At 45.6% G+C, this 19,150-nt stretch overlaps 2 protein-coding genes across 2 annotated transcripts; both read right to left on the reverse strand.

Moving 5' to 3' along the window:
- Positions 1-1,329: 1,329 nt before the first annotated feature.
- Positions 1,330-9,622, reverse strand: tnk2a (tyrosine kinase, non-receptor, 2a). Its single transcript, XM_029147097.3, has 20 exons — positions 8,065-9,622; positions 7,463-7,625; positions 7,317-7,387; positions 7,030-7,236; positions 6,811-6,960; positions 6,638-6,733; positions 6,315-6,496; positions 6,104-6,230; positions 5,869-6,015; positions 5,683-5,777; positions 5,264-5,458; positions 4,979-5,070; positions 4,847-4,891; positions 4,529-4,764; positions 4,218-4,421; positions 3,495-4,141; positions 2,221-2,362; positions 2,032-2,127; positions 1,827-1,954; positions 1,330-1,660 (listed from the first exon to the last, which is right to left on the reverse strand). The coding sequence occupies exons 1-20, from the start codon at positions 8,176-8,178 to the stop codon at positions 1,654-1,656; spliced, it is 3,144 nt and encodes a 1,047-aa protein (XP_029002930.1). The 5' UTR covers positions 8,179-9,622; the 3' UTR covers positions 1,330-1,653.
- Positions 9,623-10,790: 1,168 nt separating this feature from the next.
- On the reverse strand, positions 10,791-18,800 carry tfr1b (transferrin receptor 1b). Its single transcript, XM_029147104.3, has 19 exons — positions 18,690-18,800; positions 17,259-17,304; positions 16,942-17,152; positions 16,600-16,801; positions 16,353-16,490; positions 16,138-16,222; positions 15,898-16,020; positions 15,668-15,763; positions 15,439-15,578; positions 15,161-15,330; positions 14,938-15,057; positions 14,475-14,560; positions 14,322-14,385; positions 14,186-14,253; positions 14,039-14,106; positions 13,874-13,964; positions 13,540-13,767; positions 13,305-13,454; positions 10,791-13,064 (listed from the first exon to the last, which is right to left on the reverse strand). Exons 2-19 carry the CDS (start codon positions 17,289-17,291, stop codon positions 12,852-12,854), a joined length of 2,286 nt encoding a protein of 761 aa, XP_029002937.1. The 5' UTR covers positions 17,292-17,304; positions 18,690-18,800; the 3' UTR covers positions 10,791-12,851.
- Positions 18,801-19,150: the final 350 nt, after the last annotated feature.

The following is a 19,150-nucleotide window of genomic DNA, read 5'->3' on the forward strand; positions in this document are numbered from 1 at the left end:
GCATTAATTTTACTTCCACAATGTTGTTGTTCATCGACAAACCCCATAAATTTCACCTCCGTGATTTTAATCTTCTAACTTCAGTTAAGGGAATAAATCATATAGACTGTTGGAGTAAAATGAGAGTTTTGGCTCCAGCCACAATTACAATCATTTTGAACCGAGCTGTCCAGGGATCACAATGAACAGTTGGCCCAGAATGCACTGCAGCTGCGATCAATTTAGGAGCCAGTGAGACAGGGAATGGGGATGGGAGGTGTGTGGTGGCTCGGCAGTCCCATAATGGAAAAGGTCACAGACTTGATCCCAGAGGAAGCAAAGACAAGTCTTCCATTAGAGGAAAAACGGCTTCACTGTGTGAACTTGTCGCTCTGCTTCGGGCTGTTAGCACATTCCATGAACTTGCTTCCCCCCGAAAATACCAATGAAAATGTGACAATTAAATTAATTTTGTTACAGCTGCCTGAGCTCACTGTTAATGATTTTTCAAGGATGTGTCTAAAACTTGAAAAACATGAAAAGTACAGCTTCAAAACAGGTTGAAGTAATTGGGATTAGAAAAAGCAAAATGTAAAAATAATTAGATATTAAAATATTTTAACTATAGTGATTATAATAATAAATAATGTAAATGTACTCAACACATTTATGAAAAAAACACATTATTCCAGCAGTTTTGTAAAGTGAATGACTTATACTTCACTTTATTATAAAACATTGGAGGCCATATCGGCCCTTTACGTTTAGAAGCTGGTCTAAATATACAGAATAGCGCAGATAGTGTCACATCAAAGTGTAACTTCCTGTACAGCTGAGCCACTGAATGACACATGTTGTAAACACAAGCAGGTCTGTGCTCGAACACACTGAACCATAAGCGCGAGCAGCTTGACTGGCTCAGCGAGCACCACCTGCAGCACCCACATGAAGCCCACATGCACACACTCACACCAAGCAGAAGCCAAATTATTCAGGTGAACATCAATTATGCTCGTCAGCGTGTTTGTGATCATCATACACCAGTAATTTTCATAGTAAGTGAGTATTACTTAGCATAAATTAAAGGTCTAATCTGCTGAGATCTAACTAATACCCTGTATTTATGAGACAGATGATGTCAGGTGTCTGGTTTGGCATCTTCACACCTACTTCACGCCACACAATGTGTACAAAGCCTAGAAAGCATTAATGCACAATAGATATATACTTTGTCCACTTCTGACCCGCAGTTAACAAAAGTATGTTTGTGTGTCGACACAATTGGTAAAGTGCTACATAGAATACAGCACCAGACTGTGGCGTTAGATGAAACGTCCCTGATTTTATATCGCTTATTAACATGCTCACATTCCCAACAAACCCCAAACCTTCACCTGGTAAACTTCAACAGTAGTTATCAGCTCCAAAACAATAAATAGCAACAGTTCAAGTATATGAGTCGTTCAACAGGCTGCTCTGTTAACTAATGAGGAGCATGCATGTGTGTGACAGGTAGTAGCAGGTATTCACAGTACAAAGTGAGGCACTGCCTTAAAGTTTCTCCATTCACTAAAAGCAGCACTGTGCATTGGGTCCTTTCATTGGTGTGGTCCTCTACTGAGAAGGAAACTAGGTCATTGTTGAGTTACTGCCTCCCAGTGCTTCGCCTTGATGTCACTTCCTGAAAGACAGTGGAGAGAGGATTTATGATGTATACCGTTCCTACTAAAACTAACAATACTAATCGTAGAAGACCATTAAACGAGAAATTAAAGTTAAAAAGGACCCAATATTGGACCTTGAGGAACACCACATCTGACTGTAAGGCCTGGACGCTCTGTGTTCACCTGTGTCGATGTGGTCCATATGTGTCCAGCATCACCGTGCTGGCCTGCTCAAGCTTCCACTGGCAGCTCTGCAGAAGCTCCTCGCACTCGGCTCTAGATCTTAGCCCCAAGCGAAACAACTGCTCCACCTGCAAGCCAGACAGGGAGGACAGTGTAAAGGGACAAACACAAATAAAAATGTATGTAGAAAGATGTGTAAAGGTACCTTCAAGTGTTTTATGGCCTGAGGGATGCTAAAGTTGTGGGTCTCCAGAGCAGCACGACACTCCTCCAGGGTAACACCATGCACTGCCCCTTGGACCTGTCAATCGTGCCACATTCTTTACTGCATGTATTTCAGAAAACACATTGCGAATGAAATGTATAAAAACGAATGTTTTCTTCTTTCACACACCTGCGCGATGCAATGATCATGTTGCATGCTGGGAGTTGCAGTTCGCCCATTGTTGTTGTTGTAGGAGGAGTTTGGTTTAGCCTCACCCAGCTGCTGCTGCTGCATCATGGGTTTGACTGTAGCCATGTTGGCCGCTCCATATCTGAGCAAAACACACACAGCCTAGCTTTCAGGTTTATTCAATAAAAGCTTGACTTATGTTATGACAATAATGTTACTATCCATATATAATATATATGCCCATGTCCTATTATATCTATCATCCAGGAAAAATGCAAAATTCCACAATTTGACTCTTTTGACTCTTTTGGCCAGTGTCCATCAGCAGCAGTAACCCAGTGAAACCTGCACATCACACTTTTAAATAGGAACAGCATAAAGCGCTTCACAGTAGTTTACTTTCACCTCTGCAAGCACTTGATGAAATGCAGAAGCGAGACGCGTCCTCCACAGAGGACAAGAACAAATCACTCAGGAGGATAATGTATTGAATGTATTCATCTACTGCCAGAGTTACTGTAAGTTCACTACAGTAAATGCTGGAAGGTCAAGGATGAACTTTAAAACGTAAGCTTAAAAACAATGTTTTTTTTAATAATAATATTATGTGGATAATAATATGTGGAAATATCAAAAATATATTGACATATTACAAAATGTTACACTTGAAGCAAAAGTTAAAACTTGTATTCATCTCAATTTTGGTCTCAGTTTAGTGGCAGCACAAAATATCTGCTTCCAATTATTTGTTTATTATTATTTTTTATTATTATGTCTATTCGTTTGTACTTGTGCTGTGATAAGACGAGGTTAATTGAATCATGTGCTGTGACTCCCACGAAATAAACACAGAAAACCTCAAACCAACCTCAAACAAAATTATTTTCTCTTGCAGATAAACGAGAGATGACGATAAACTTAAGTACCAGTAAAGTCACAGCCAGACTGTGAACAAAACAAACCAATTAATGGAAGTGGGTTAAATCTGCATAAACAAAACACCTTGTGTTGCCTAAGGGAAACACTTGACAAGCAGTCAAACAGCTTCTTAGTATTAACTGAGTGATGCTTTCTCTCAGGCATCTGTTCTGTTTTGAGACACTGATTATCGCCTTTGTAAGTAAAATAAATAATTAAAGATTTTGATTGCATAAAGCAGCACTGTATGTTTATGTAGGGTATTTCATCATGGTTATGGTCTTAAGGTTTGAAAGAACTCTCCTCTGAGCTACTGCACGTTAAACAGGAGAAACAATGTTTTATCAGAAACACACCTTTCTAGGAAAGCTGGTCTCTCCGGGAGCGGGGCAGGAGCAGAGCTCTGAGAGCTGTCCGTCATTGAGGAGAGGCCACGTCCCTCACGAAAGGTCAAAGGATCCAGTAAGGAGGTGGACGAGTAGGTGGACCCGGGAGCTGACAGACGTGAAGGGTAGCATGGTGCTTGAGCTGAGGAAGAGGAGGAGGAAGACAGGAGGGGACCCAGGAGGCCGGATGCCCTGCGCGGGGAGACAGAGAGGGGCGGAGGAGGCAGAGCCACGGGTGAGGAGGAAAGCGGTGGCACCAGCGGGAGGGGAGAGGAAGAGCGGGACCCCGGCTGAGAAAAGGCATGGTCTCTCGGTGGGATTTGGGGAGGCGTGTCCTCCTCGTTGCCCAGAGAGATGGAGCTGGAGCGAGCCTGCGGGTGGCTGCTGCGGGTGGAGAGGTTGTGTTTGGAGGGTCGCAGCGGGGGAACGGGGCTGCGGGGGGGCAGCACGGGCCGGTCCTCGAAGCAGGAGGCGAAGGAGGAGGTGGACGTAGAGGAGGGGGAGGGAGGAGGCAGACAAATCTGTCGATGGGGGCCCAGGGGAGCCAGAGGCATAGGGAGGGGAGAGGAGGGGAGGGAACGCCCGGTTGCCATGGGTACCTGCAGCTTCACCATCACCTGCATTCACAGGAAGAACTGATGTAAGCTCAGCTGCCAATAAACATCTTCACCTATGTATCTGTTGGCTTTGTACTTCTCTCTGCAGCTCTTGAAAGAGGTCAGCCGATTGTGACTCGCTCCTGCCCGCCATGCCGGCCCCACACGTGGCCACAGTGTCTTCAGCGAATCCCTTATTGATGGAGTGCACCTCCTGGTCCTCTGACTGCTCCTCAAGCTCCGTGGTGACCTCATCATAAGCTGGCTGTGGAAGAGGCCAATCCAGGATGGAGGGAGTGTCCTAGGAATCAAATGTAATGACAGGGGTTCATTATTGCAATCAGGTGGATGTAGTATCAGCTGTTAGCCAGAAGCAAACAGGTCAGAGCTCTGTATTGGGACAGATACCTTCAGTGTGTCCTCGTCTGGCTGCTGTGTCTCGGTGAGCGGGGAGGGCGTAGTCGAGCTGAAGCTGTCGTCGGTGAAGTCGATGAGGGACACCTCGCTTTTGGCCGAGCGCACGCCGGACCCCTCCCACGGCCGGAGCTTCAGACCGAGGGACACCCCCAGCCTCTTCAGCCCCGACGAAGTGCTGGCGTCGTCGTCATCGTCGTAGTCGTCCATTACAGAGTCGTAGAACGGCTCTAGGCACATGTGTACACACGCAAGTGAAGAAACAGTAGCTGAGGTTTAAAGGTTCGAACAGCGCGAGAGAGAGAAACTTACTTTTCAACAGAACAGCTGGCTGAGGAGGACGAGGGGGAGGTTGCTCTGGGAAAGAGAGTTCATGACCTTGAGTTTTCTCCATTGTAACCAATTTAACATTGTTCACTGTTTATCAAACAGTGATGAACTTACTCTTGGCACGGTTGGGGAGTTTTGTTGGCCTGGATATGCCCGAGTCCATTCCAAGGACATCAGGTGGGTCCATGGGGTTCCCCAGATACAAACTGGAGAAGAGAGGAAAAGCAGGATCAGTCAGTGCAGCTTATAAGAGCATGAAGACTAAACATCACAATCACTGTGAGTGCACTAGAAAATGGTGGTGCAATGCTGCGCCCCAGTGGGCAAGCAATGAAACTGCACAGGGAAACTGTCTTGCTTTGGTTTCAGGCAGGATGCATTAGTGGGAGTCTCATGAACCTGTCTATGCGGTCTGCGTATCCCCAGCTCCTGTGAGGGTCCGTGTCTCCGTGCCCAGTGTGGATGAACGAGTGCTTGAGCGGTCGGCTGATGTCGTGGGCAGACAGGCCGGCGACTGAAGTGACCACGTGACGGGGAAACTGACCGACGCGCAGCGTTCTCCGGTTCTGACCTCGCCACCAGTAATGCTCAGCCCTGCAATGCAATGAGATGCTTCACTCTCACATGTCACATGACTGCGCTTTCATAAAACAGGCCTGTGATTGTCTACAACATTTCTATAATGAGACAGCAATTAAGGTAATTTGAGTAATTTGCTGGAATGCAGAGAATTCAGTGTTAACAGATGAGCTTATGTCTTCTGTAGGGATCCTCTGCAATGCTGCTGACTCAGCAAGCCCGGTTCCACAGACACTGACCTTCCCTCTATGATGGTGATGACGTCGTTCATTTTAATCTGGAGCTTGTCTTCCTCCTCAAAGTCCTGCAGGGCCCTCATATCCGTGGGCATGGTCTACAGAGCACACACACACACATGCGTAAAGCCCTAAGAATCTCTCTCATGCACACGTTTGCTGAGAGGGTTGGGATGCGCAGGCCACTACCTCCAGCAGGAAATCTCTGAGGGCGATGAAGGTGGGCCTGTCCTCAGGTTTGGGGCTCCAGCACTGCAGCATGACGTTGTAGATATCCTGAGGGCAGTCGTCGGGTTTGCACAGCCTCTCGGCCTCCACGTCCACCTTGTGGAGGATCTACAGTACAAACACGTGGATAAGCTCATACGTGCAACTGGTGCATGCTTTTTGCAGACGCGAATGCTGTGCGTGGGGCGGCACTCGCCTGGCTCCCGTTTAGGCCCGGCCACGGCTCCTGTCCGTGGGTGAACATCTCCCACAGCGTGACCCCAAACATCCAGGTGTCAGACGCGTGAGAGAAGGAGCGAGACTTCAGCGACTCCGGGGCACACCTGCAGGGAGACGAGGGCGGAAAGGCCCGGTGAGACAGAACCGGAACCACTAGTTAACCACAGCCAGGGCGCCCATCTCCTCACCAGGGGAAAGGGATTTTGTGACCTTCCTCCATGATGTACTGATCAGTGTGTGTCGGCAGCGCCCGCATCAGCCCAAAGTCTCCGATCTTCACCGTTTCGTTGGTGGAGAGTAGAACGTTACGAGCAGCCAGGTCTCTGTGGAGGAAGCGCCTCTGCTCCAGGTAGGCCATGCCACAGGCCACCTGATCAACAACAACAAAGAGGATGAGCATGAAAGAGGGCGTGGCCCCAGTCTGGGCTCTGCGCCAAAGGGCTGATGAAATATTTAACAAAGTGACGCAATTAAAGGAAAGAGTTTGGACTTGTTCAGTGCAGTGACTGACCTGAACAGCGTAGTTACACAGGAAGGAGATGAGGATGTGGCCCTGGCGCTTACGGAGGCGATCCAACAGGGAGCCCAAAGGGGCCAGCTCAGTCACCTGCACACAAACACATGCCTGAGTAGGAGACTCTGCCATAGAACATGTGTGATTATGTGTGTGTGTGTGTGATTTACCATCTTCATCGGCTGCGTCAGCACGATGCCATAGAGGCGAATGAGGTTCTGGTGGCTCAGCGAGTGCATGGCGTTCACCTCTCTGATGAAATCATCCAGACCGTCCGAGTCCAACACGCCTGCCTTCAGACACTTCACCGCCACCGACAGCTGCGAGCAGAGAGGGAGGGATGACGCCGTGGTAACGGCCAAACTCACAGCGAAGCCGGCGCCGCTCACCACTCTGCCGTTGGGTCCGGTCCACTCTCCCCTCCGAACCACCCCGAAGGTGCCGTCGCCCAGCCGCTCGAACAGCTGCAGCTCCGTCTCGCGGATCAGGCAGGTGAGGGACGCTCCCGCCTCGCTGTTGGTCGGGGCCTGTTTGCACGACGCCCCCTGGGGAGGGGGCTGCTGGGGGTCGGAGTCCGGTCGCTTCACGGGGAAAACCTGCAGCCCAACAAGCAGAACGGCAGATGACGGGGCGGCCCTTCCCTCTTTAACGACTGCAGGATGTTGTGCTACGGCACCTTGCTCATCCAGGACTTGCGTTTATAAAGGGCTCTCCTCCTCTTGACCGCCTCCCACAGCCTCCTTTGACCTGAACCAAAGCAACCAGCAACAGTGAGAGCAGCTCACCCCTCCAGCACACCGCGGGCGGCGTGGCGTACTGCACCTGGCCGGCCCATGCCGATCTTCTCCAGGTCCTCATTTTTGACGTAGTCGAAGTGGGACAGTCTGGTGACGTTGAGCTCGTCGCGGATCCGCAGGAAGTACTGCTGCAGCTGCACATCTGTCAGCAGCTCCAGCAGCCACTCGCTCCCCTCCTCGCACTGCATCTGCACACACGGCGGGGGCGGCCCATCAGCCACCTGTCACCAGTTCAAACAAGGCCGTGACAGAACCACAGTTCAGACCAGAGAGGAGAAGCTGGATCTGAGACTGCCAGGCCTCCGTCCCGTTGCTCTGGGCCCTTTGTGGTGCCTGTCGTAGCCCCGGTCTGCAGCCGTCACCACTTGTGGCTCATAAGAGGCACATTTACATTTTTCTATTTCTGTTGCTTCCAACACATGAACTGCAATGACTCGGTATCAGCAGATTTAGTGTTGCTGCCGGTCTGGTTATGCTCGAATCTACAGCCGCAGCCGTTTACAGAAGCAGCGCGGTGCAGATGTGAACACAAACACACCTGCCTCCTCACATCCTACACGAGCGAACCAGCGAACACAAACACGCGGCCGCACAGACATGAGCCGCGGCTGCATATTCATACTTTACCATTTGTCCCTCGACACTTTCTCTGACGCTGCCGCCTCTCCCGTCCTCCTCCTCCTCCCCCTCCTCCTCCGCTCTGTCGTAGGGGAGTCGCTGGTACATATAGCTCTCGCCCATATTCTAGCGGCTCCTGGCGTCCTTCAAACGTCTCGCTCCTTTCTTCCTCTGGCTCTGTTGTATGTGTCTATTCAGAGGAGGCGTTAGCTGTGACGCCCTGCTCCCCTGTCTCTGAGTCTAGGCTGCTAATCTGCTCTCAGCTCCATGACCTTCGCTGCTCAATCGATAGACGCATGCACACACACACACACACACGAGCGCACAGCGAGGCGTTTGACGCCCTGCTCCCGTTGTATCACCTAAAGCTAACTATAAATCCTCTCCGTCCTCCCTCCCACTGGTTTTTTCTCTCCTTGCTGACTCACAACTTCCTGCAGCGTCGGACACCTCCATACTTCCCCTTCTCTCTCCATCCTTTCCTTCCTTCCTCCCTCCCCACCCCCTCTCTCTCTATCTCAGCAGCAGAGCGCACTGTCTGATGCTAAATAATTCAGAAGCTCTAACAAGAGGATGAGACGCAGGGAGAGAGAGAGAGAGAGAGAGAGAGAGAGCGAGAGAGAGAGAGAGAGAGAGAGAGAGAGAGCGCTCTCGCAGGGAGGAAGGGAGAAAATGTAGATACAAACAGGAGGACAGATGGATGGATGGTGCAGTCAAAGAGAAAGGACAGGGAGAGGCAGTTCCCAGCATGCATTCAATACGTGCAGATGGCAGTAAAACCTGACATTTACTCAAACGATAAAACATTTGTGAACGACGATGTGATTATTGACAAAATGCGAAAATGGCTGATTTCAGACTCATCCACACTGTAAAATAGCTCAAAGCTAAAGTACAGATTCACAGCAGCAATTTTGGTCCATGGTTATTTCCGATTAATTGCTGAAATACATTTTGGTCCATCATGTTTTTTTTCATTAAATGAATATTAATAATAAATTTAAGGCCTGTATAATTAACTGATTAATTAATAGAAAGCAATGATTAATCTATAGCTATGAAAATTGGCATATTCACTGGCCCCAGAGGATGCGCCCCTGATGTTTGGATATTTATAGTACACCCATGAGGGATATCTACATTCCACCCTTTTGCTATTTGCTGGCCTAAATGAGCAGAAAACCAGCTTCTTCTCGTTGCCTTTATTGAGGGTGATGCTCTAAAAATAGAGGAGCTAAATTTAGCGTAGACCTCAGGCAGTTAAAGTGACTGGTGTGAACGCAGATGCTTTACTTTACTGCTCTCATCTCAACACGAGTCGATGCAGGTATCGTTTTCTGTACAATGAAGATGGAAATGTGTTTTTTGTCTACATGTAGATGTTTATGTCCACAGACTGATTATACAGGTAGGAACCAAGAAACTCTGGCTTTAGGAGCAGCTTCCCTCCAATTTGGTGCACAGTTACTGTAGCTACTGTATGGAGTGATGGTCACGACCAAGCTAAAGATTAAGCTTAGACTTTGCACAGTATTCGTGCATTTTCCCTGCAGTGGTCGCACACGCTGCACAACATCCGCTGGACTAGTCTCACCCTGCAGAGGTGATCCGATCCCAGACTGAAGCTGCAGTCAGTGGTGACTGGGGTCAGTGCAGGTCACCTGGAGAAGCCCATTGATCCAGAAAGCCCACATCCGCAAACTGAGGGAAATAAAAACGTCATGATCCAATTATAGTAAAAGACAAAAAAAAAGATCAATTACCCCAAAATAACTAAATGCAGGCTTCAGCTGTTACTAAAAAAAAGCAGCAGCAGAAATAATGCAGGATTTTTTTACTGCCTTATGATTCCATCAGTTCATTTGTACAGTAAGTGTATTAGTTGAGTTCAGAATTTCTGCTGTTTGATTCATTTATGCTACTATGTTAACACACTTACACACAAGTGCGCGACAATCTGGCCGGCATGTTGATGAACACTAATGCTATACGATCTAATCAGAGACAAAGGCGGAGGATGTTATCTTTGTCAATATTAGACCTGGATGCACTGACCGATAAGCTGCTCCAGTCACTTAGAAGCTGATTAGCTTCGGGATGAGGCGGACACCTGTCGGTCCGTTACTCTGGAAAACATTACGTTTATAATTCCGCGCCACAAGGCAAACTTCATTCTTATCTCTTTTTATTCGTTTTGTTTTTGCTTTGGTGCAACACGTCGTATCTTCCAGATACAGCGGCTCCAGGAAAAACAAGCCTGCATACCGACCTATGAAGACGAGCTCCGCGGGGAAAACGGCTCCTTCCTCCGGTGGGTCCTCGCTCCGTCCGCCGCTCTCAGCAGCCGCAGCCCGGTGGGAGCCGAGCTCTTTCTCGGGGAATCGGCTAAATTCCCCGGGTCTGTTATCTCTGTCTCTCTCTCTCTCCTCCGTTAATTCCGGCTACCGGAATTTATCAGCGTCACTGTGCGTAAAACAAGCGCGCACGCAAACACCGTAACGCTCCAATCAATGCTGCTGTGACGACGGCCGGAATCCGGAAAACTGCCAAAATAAAAGCACTTTCGGGTTAAAATTTAAGACTTCAAAATAAAATGTTTCTAAAGATCCCTTTCTGTTAATAATAACAGATAATTTTATTTGACACAGTTAAAAGACACAACTATGGCCATGACTGACAGGATTGTTTAGCATACAAACAAATCTCAGCAAAGAAAACTAACACCTGAGACAAACTGGATGCTAAAGGTTTTATTACGTGTATTTTGAAACAAACAATTATAATGACACAGTAAATTCAGTAGCACAGTGACTTGACAATTCATGCTTTTAAAAAAGGTTTGATAGTTTACTTTTATTTCTCGTGACAAATAAAACTAAATAAAACAGTCCAGTAATCAACAGAATGTGGTCCAATTATTGAAATAAAGGCAAAACAACAATAGCTTGTGTTAATATTTAACTTGAAGCAGATCTTCCTGTTGTTTCCGCGCTACTGTACATTTGTTTCAGCACATCCAGGCTTTTTATTCCATTATACTCCCTCTAATGCTGTTTTAGAAGCATTGGTTGAATTCAACGGATTAAATTAATTATTAAGCAGCTGAAGTACTTTGTGTAACATATTGGTTGTACCTGTTAATGTGCTCTGCTGAGTTAACATGCAGTAAAAGGTGTGATTAGGACACATGCGGGGCTGTTTAGGAGTCAATTCGTACAGTATGTAGTTAAGCATCTGTGTAATTTTATGCCACGACAATGAAGAAACTAAATCTACGACATTTACGACATGTACAGTATATTTAAAGATGTAAAACAAAAAATGACCTGAATGTATTTCTCTGGGGGAGGTGGGACATTCTCAGTGATTTGAATCCAGTCTGGAGTGTGTATGTATATCTTACAACAGGTGAACATAGCTGCTTTTACTGTACACCAGCTATACCTTTGGAGGCAGTAAAAACAATTAAAAAAATGATAAAAATGATTAAAGCTGAGAACAAAAGCAGATTAATGCCAAAGAAAACCTGATGACCGTCAGGCAAGTTCAGAAAAGGTCCTTAAAATATTTGTAAGTGGGTGCGGGTGGATTAGAATGAACTACAATAAAAACAGGGTTTTGGCTGTTCTATACTCTTATGGCTCTGCTGAATGTCTATTACAGCATTATAAAATAATAATTACTAACAAGAGTTAAATCACACAAGCCCAGTGAACATGTCCCACCTCATCCTGTGATGGAAATCCTGTTGGGGCTGCGATAATGCCACAGTCAGATTTATAGGCACAAACAGAAAAAAAAAATGATGCTGGTAACAAATGCAGACACACATACACGCATACTGGAAGACAGGGAAACCAATGTCATAATTATCAAAATATTTCATGTATAAACTCTGGGAAACACTGTCCCCGATAAGTTGTTCCACTATTAAAGTGAAGTATGAGAGACACTGCTCTCGATAAACACACATGCATTGTAAAACACACAGTCACATACACTGGTAGACAAAAACTACCGTCACTGCTTGGCATTATGGGAAACACTGCTCCCGATAATGAGTTTTAACTATGGAAGGCTCTGCTCCCGATAGCTTTTCCATATTAACTGCTCCAACGTAAACTGTGCAACTTAAATGGCCTTTTTGCAAATTATGTAAATAATTGAGCAAATGAGATAAATGGAGGAGACTAATTTAGTAGGAATCCTGCCATGAAATGCAGAATAAAATCAGATTAAACACAGTTTGTCTTGGCCTTGGGGTGCAATATATACATTAAAATTTCAGCAGAAAAGTGCCAGATACTTTTGAATAAAACTAGCTGACTTGATTTAAAATAATTGTGCAAACTTTCTCAATCATGTCAGAAGTAAATGCAAGAAACCAAATCTAACCTTTTCATGGGTGAGCAACAGTTCAGGAGTCACTTCTGTAGCAGATGCTGCTGTTGAGTCAGACAGTATAACCGTCATAATTATGGAAGGCACTGCTTCCGATAACGTCGCGTAGAAAGACAACTTTATAGTGGACACTGCCACTGATAAATAAATATATAAAGACGCTTTTCCAGTGTTTGATGTAAGAGGTCACTATGAAGGCTTGGACTGGTTTCACGTGTCAGAGTGATCCTCACAAAGCAATTAATCATAGGCCTGTACTTACATGCCGGGGAACTCCGACTGACAGCTTGTGCTGAGACTAGAGCTTCGACTCACCAAAACAGAAAAAACGAATTTCAAACACAAACACAGGCACACAACACAGACACTCGCATCTCGGCAGCCACCCACCCCTCCTAGATTTCATTGTCAATATCCCAGATGTCTCCCACCATGCTGTTGGCACAGCCCTGCAGGTTCCAGGTGGCCAGGGCCAGCTGGATGCGGAGCTGCTCCATGTCTGTGGTCTCAGCGATGGATGCCAGCGTGTGGGGGCCCCGGCCCAGCAGGAGGTGGCGGTAGGGAGTCTCAATGGGGGACACGTACGGAGAGAGGAGGGCATGCTCCACCTAGAAGCAAAGATGTGAGAGACCGTATCGTAACAAATCCAGAAGCCGAAACAATTTCAAAATCAAAGCTTCGAACTGTAAGCATTCACACACACATCATCAATAAATAAACAGCATCAGTGTGTGAGTGTGAATGGGTGAATGAGAAGAATACGTTTTGGATCCCGGGAAGGGTGTTTAAATGCGCTATACAAGTTCAGACCATTTACCCTAAATCTGCATGTAATTAGTGCAGCTTACTCTCATGATCCTGTCATTGAGAATGCGAACGGCCTCCTTGTCACTGAGGTCAGTGTTGATGATGTCTGTGTTGATGCCGCCTGCAGCTCGATGGAAGGAGCCTCGTGCTTGGCTCAGCCAGTTGGGACTCACGTTCGTTAGCCTACCAGACTACAGAAGAAGAAGAAGAAACACAAATCTAATAAACCTCAACTTTAACAAAATGTCTAGAGCACAGAGATGAGAGGAGACAGACCTGGACGAGCTGGTTGATGCGTTTGTAGACTGTGGACACAGCCTTGAGGATAATTCCGCTGTAGCGGCTCACATCCAGCCTGAGCATGTGGTCGTGGACCAGTCTCACTGCCATCTGTCCAGCGAACTGAGCCGCCACCGCCACCATTTCACTTGTGCGATAGTTGGTTTGGTAGTCAAGGTGGTCCGCGTTGTCTAGTATGGTGCCGTAGTAAGGGTAGTACTCAGCCTGTTAGACACACACACAGACACACACAGACACACAGGTGTTAACAGCACTGAATGGTTTTGATTTTCTACCCATTCATCATTGCTCAACAGGCAGAAGCACTCACATTAGGAGAGATGAAGTGAAAGGAGATGGAGGGAATCCCAGCGAAGGCCAGGAAGGGATAAGCAGGATCATCCAGGGTCATTGGCCTCATTCTGCAAAGATCCCATTGAAATGCTTTTAGCAAGATGATGTTTCCAGTAAGGTGAATTTATTTAGGAACACTTACACGTTTGCTTCCCAATCTTTCTTTGCCATCACATCGTACAAAGAGCCTGAATCGAAGGGGCTTCCTACCTGCATGGATGAGACAGTAAAGGTCAAGTCGCTGGCACAAAAGCAGGGTTGGTGTGAGGCGGTGTGCATCACTGCTCACCTCTTTCATTGTGCTCTCAATGAGGCTGTAGAGCATTGGACTCGCTGAGGCCATGAAGCTGCCACGACCTTAAGGAGACACACCCAGTGTGAGATGATGCCTCAACCTGAGCAATCAGTGCGTGCACAGTACGTACCCATGACAACACCATCCAGGCTGATGTAGGTGAAAACACGTTTGTCAATAGACGACATATAGGCCTAAAAAAAAACAAAACAACACATTCAGGAACCATAAAGAACATGCAGAGCCTTTATTTCTTTAATGTGCTCGTCCTTGTGGTTCTCACCTCCAGCCACTCGGTGGCGCCAACACTTCCAAAATCTCCAGCGCTCCAGCTGGCAAACACCAGGCTTCTCCTTGGCCTGAATCCATCTGAAAAACAAGAAAACAGTCAACAAAAAACACGTGACGAATGACACCAATACTCAATGATATAATGTAAAGGTTGTAACTGCTTGAAAAGCAACTCAACATGGTGAGATCAATGAAAAATGTAATCACATTATCAAATTATAATAGATTAACTGTTCTCTCAGACTGAGTTGACACATTCCAACATGGCTTTACTGCTAATTCCTTTCCTTAAGCCACAGCTGTGATTCTGAAAATACTCTCTACTGTGTCCACAGAGTCACAGATGTCAGATCTTCCTCAGTGCCTCTCAGTCTGGCTGAACATTATTATTATAAGCTCATAATATTTACATCATTTACAGCACAACTAAATACATCAAGTGGTGCATTTGATACCGTTCTCCACCATCTCGTGAACAGCTTTGGCCAACTCCATCAGCACAGAGGTGCCGACAGCAGCTCTGGCATAGCCGTTAACCCAGGCGTCTCTCTGAGCTCCCAGGACAATGTAGCGATCTGCAGGGACACAAACGCCACATGAATGAAAAGAGTGACAAAGAAAAGAAGAAAACATGCAGCTTGACTGGCAGTGATCACACATGGAGAATGTTAATTGTACCAGGATCCGTGAATCCTTTGATGACTCCAAACACGTTGTGGAGCTCCTTGTTCACCAGCACATTGTTCACCTCCACAGTGATGTTCTTGGTGCCACCCAGTCTGTAAGAGTTTGACTGGAAATCACCTTTAAAGCCGCTGCTTGCGTCTGGTTCAGGGCCACCAATTTTCCTGCAGAGGATGACGTGAAGCAGGTGAGGAAGCGGTGAGAGTTTCAGACATTCAAATACATTATTCAAGAAACTGAAGAACAATTCTGATTTGGGCAGGTGGCCTTACTGTAGCAGAGTCGAAGCCATGATGGCTGTAATTGTCTGGGCTGGAATGTTGGGAAGACCAGATGACCGAGTTGGGGGGAACTGAGTATGGTTGAAGGAAGGAAATCCAGGTGTGTAAGGGTCACCTGATCCCATATGGACCTAAAAACGAATGACGAGATAACAAATATCAATCCAAAACATTCAGTGTTGTTTATTGCATAGCACTGATACATTATATTCATACGTACATGTCCATAAAGCACTGTCTCTGAAATATACTTGTAATCTGCAGGATCAGGGTAAATGAGAACAGCAGCTGCTCCCTTTGTTGCAGCGTTATTCACCTAATGACAAGAAACATATTTGGGAAAAAAAAAAAAAAAAAAAAAAAAAAAAGATGTGAGACTCTGCTCGACACAAGCAGGAAGAGCTGGTGCAACTGGCATTTGGCACGAGGACCTCTCAAATGAGAAGATACCTGCTCTGCAAAACTGATCTTTCCACATCGGAGCAGCAGCACGCAACCGTTCAGGTCAATGTTGCTGTGCTGCAGAAAGTCCAGATCTTCCCGACGGCCATAGTTTCCATACACCAACGTGCCCTGTGTGCACGAGGAGCAAACAGCACAACAATGAATGAAAGAAACAACTGAAAGGAACATTAAAAACAAATTTAATTAATTAAAATTAAATTAATATTATTATTGAAATCCACCCACCTGAACGCTCCCAGTGGCACTATAGGCCAGATACCCTGTGGGTTCAAAGGCCTCTGAACCAAAAGTAATGCGGTTTGGACGCTTGCTGCAAATGAAATAATAAATTATTAGTGTATCATTTTATTTTCATGTTATGTTTGTTCCTGGGAAACGTTTGCTATACTAATCTATAAACGGAAGTTCATCTAGTTCAAGAAAAAAGGCACGGTCTCAACCTGTCTGGCGTCTGCAGCTGAACATAGTGGATGTCAGTCCAGGGATCCATGTCCAAATTCTGAAAACCCCTAAAGATGCGATTAGCCAGAGCTGTGTCCTCTTCACTTCCCGCTAAACGCCTGCTCACATTAAAGTCCCTGCAACGAGACACAAAAGCGTCGATGTTAAACCCAAGAGGCTAAAAGTGTCACAGTAAACTGTTAATAGAGCTTCCTCATATTCTGGGCTACGGCGTTAGGGAGGAACCTTAAGGTCTTCTCAAAGTTCTGGCTGGTGAGCTTCTGTGTCAGGAGTTGGGTGATGCTCTTCCAGTCCAACTGAGGTTCTGGAGGCGGTTCAACATCCTCTGATGTCCCCTCCAACTCATCTTCTCCTGTCTGTGTTTCTTTGTCACAGGTCACAGGCTTCACCCAAGGTTTACGGTGGCTTACGTAGCCAACCAGGTAACCTGGAGCCCAACCAGCACAGAAGGAAAGTAAAGGCTAGTAAGGTTAGGAGAAGCTATTCTGACAGCATGGACTAGAGATGCAAACAAGTCAACTGTTGGCTGCAGGTCCAAGTTCTTTGGTATAAAACCAAATAACCTACCAGTGAGTAATATCAGCAGGAATCCAATAGCCAGGTAACACAGGTGACGGCGGCTGTGACGCCGCGGCTCGGGCCTGAACCTCGGCGAGCCTTCTGCCTGGCCCTCCTCTCTGCTCTCCTCCGAGCCGTCCTCCGACAGCTTGACCTCAATGTGTGTCTCCCCGTCCTCCGCTCGCTGCAGAGTGAACCTGCTGTACCGCTCACTTTGAATCTGCAGAGGGACAGCGGCACAGATAAGTCGAGAGGAGTGAAATCGACGAGCGTGTTCAAGCTACCACGGCAACGGACACCGATAACGTGCAAAAAGGAACACTCACCAGGCTGTTGAACGCCGACCTTACTCTATCCATGACTGTCGTTATTCTGAAAAGGTTGTGACCAGCAAATTTAGTTCACAGTCATACAGGATGGAAAAGAGCAGAGAGAGGGAGAGGGAGGGAGGAAATAAGAGGGTTTATGGTTAGTGTGAAACAGAGCTGCTATTCAGACGGTTGTTAAGGAAACAGTGTTTCATCTGTAAATAAGCCCACTATTATTTCCTAACACAGATTTACAGAACCAACCGTATTTTAGTTTAGACCCAGGACAAACTCGTTTCGTAGACAACACGAGATATGATCTCACTGACATGACAAGAAAGCATGTTGTACAGCCTTGTGTACAAAACTAACAGCCAACTATCAACCAACTAGAGATCATAATTAGTCTTTAAATTTAAATTCATATTTAAAGTAGTATTTAATGCTTTAAGTGCATCTGCAACAATGTCTTCAATGCCCTTGTGTTCTCACTTAGAACCATATTAAATCTGTCCTTTGCTGCAGGTTTCAGGAGGCATTTTAAAAAGAAAATTGATTTAATTAAAGCTGTGGTCAGTGCCTCTGTGGCCCCTCCTGTCTCAATGACGTCAAAGAACTGTTTTCACATCAAACACAGTTCTTGAAAGATGTGTCCTTCAGATCATTTCCTCATAACCGATAATCGATGTCTGCTTCCTTGTTCAAGGCAGGAAATTATGCAATTAGCCAGTTTAACAATTTACCAGAAAACACCTTCATGAGTGAGACGAACAGAAAAATACTGCTCCTTAGACAATAATATAAATACACCCTATCCAGTTGATTGTTACTGAGAACAACCAGAATAATGCAGATTTTCCTTTATTGACCTTGACTCCTCATGTTTAGGTTGAGTCATAAAATGTGCTTTCATTTCGACATAGCGCAAAACCTGCTAACTATGAGTAGCTACTAAATAATGTTGTAAATAAATACATAAACATCAGTCCTTAAGGTTAAAGTAAACTTGCTAACAGTCATTAGCAAGTTTCATAAAATCATGACTTAGCATTTAACCCCCTCGTTCAAATAGTATCTCAGTATTAATCACATATTATTATATTTTGAAAACATCATTCGGTGTTTTTTTTTTTTTTGCTTGTTTGATTATTAGCACAAAATAAATAGTTACGAAATAAAACAACAAAGCAAAAATGACGCCAATTAAATATATTAAGATATATAAATATGGGATTTTGATTTTTTTTTTACGTAATTTGTGTCGCTATTAGTCAAATAATGTGTATTTATACTAAACATGCTCGGTGATTTGCAGCATCATTGTGACGACATAACGAACATTAGATTGTCCCGCGTGTCATTTCGTCGAAGTTAAAGACATTCCAACGAAAACCGAACAAAAACACAAACTACCAGAGTAAGATTTATAAAAATCAGGCTTAACCTCACCTCGCTGCAGGTAGGACGCGGCCTGCTCACACACGGTCTTCTGGCGCTGCTAGTCCTTCCGCATTACGTCACGCTCCGGAAGCTCTTATTTGCAGGGGCGAATATAAGTGAGCTGACGGCCCGACCCTAAACCGCTTGACCAAAGACCCAATGAACAGACTATTATTTAAAGCATTTATTCATGAACTTTTACCGCTATATTTTATATTTATTCTATTTAATATGTCTCATTGCTGGCATGTATTGCCCTTACAGTATGTATAAATTGCTCACTTAATTTTTCCTTGATTACTTTAATACTAGAAAAAAATATCCACATGCCTGTTATATGCATTATAATCCTGTTTCACAAGCTACAAACTCTTTTACCTTGTTAAGAAAGAAAGTTAGGAAATACAGTTCAGTGGGTGGTATTCACACATACTGTTTGCTTCTCCATTCTTCCTTTGTCATTAAAAAAA

Source organism: Betta splendens, chromosome 4 (genome assembly GCF_900634795.4).
Source record: "Betta splendens chromosome 4, fBetSpl5.4, whole genome shotgun sequence".
NCBI lineage: Eukaryota > Metazoa > Chordata > Actinopteri > Anabantiformes > Osphronemidae > Betta > Betta splendens.

Excerpts from the sequence above, each read along its gene's own strand:
- tnk2a (XM_029147097.3), bottom strand. The coding sequence starts at position 8,178 with ATGGGCGAGAGCTATATGTACCAGCGACTCCCCTACGACAGAGCGGAG. Across the intron at positions 5,459-5,682 it reads ATCACCATCATAGAGGGAAG|GGCTGAGCATTACTGGTGGC; the intron begins GTCAGTGTCTGT and ends ATTGCATTGCAG. Across the intron at positions 5,071-5,263 it reads TACGCAGACCGCATAGACAG|TTTGTATCTGGGGAACCCCA; the intron begins GTTCATGAGACT and ends TCTCTTCTCCAG.
- tfr1b (XM_029147104.3), bottom strand. The coding sequence starts at position 17,291 with ATGGATAGAGTAAGGTCGGCGTTCAACAGCCTG. Across the intron at positions 14,561-14,937 it reads TCACGAGATGGTGGAGAACG|ATGGATTCAGGCCAAGGAGA; the intron begins GTATCAAATGCA and ends CTTGTTTTTCAG. Across the intron at positions 13,455-13,539 it reads GCATCAACCAGCTCGTCCAG|TCTGGTAGGCTAACGAACGT; the intron begins GTCTGTCTCCTC and ends CTTCTTCTGTAG.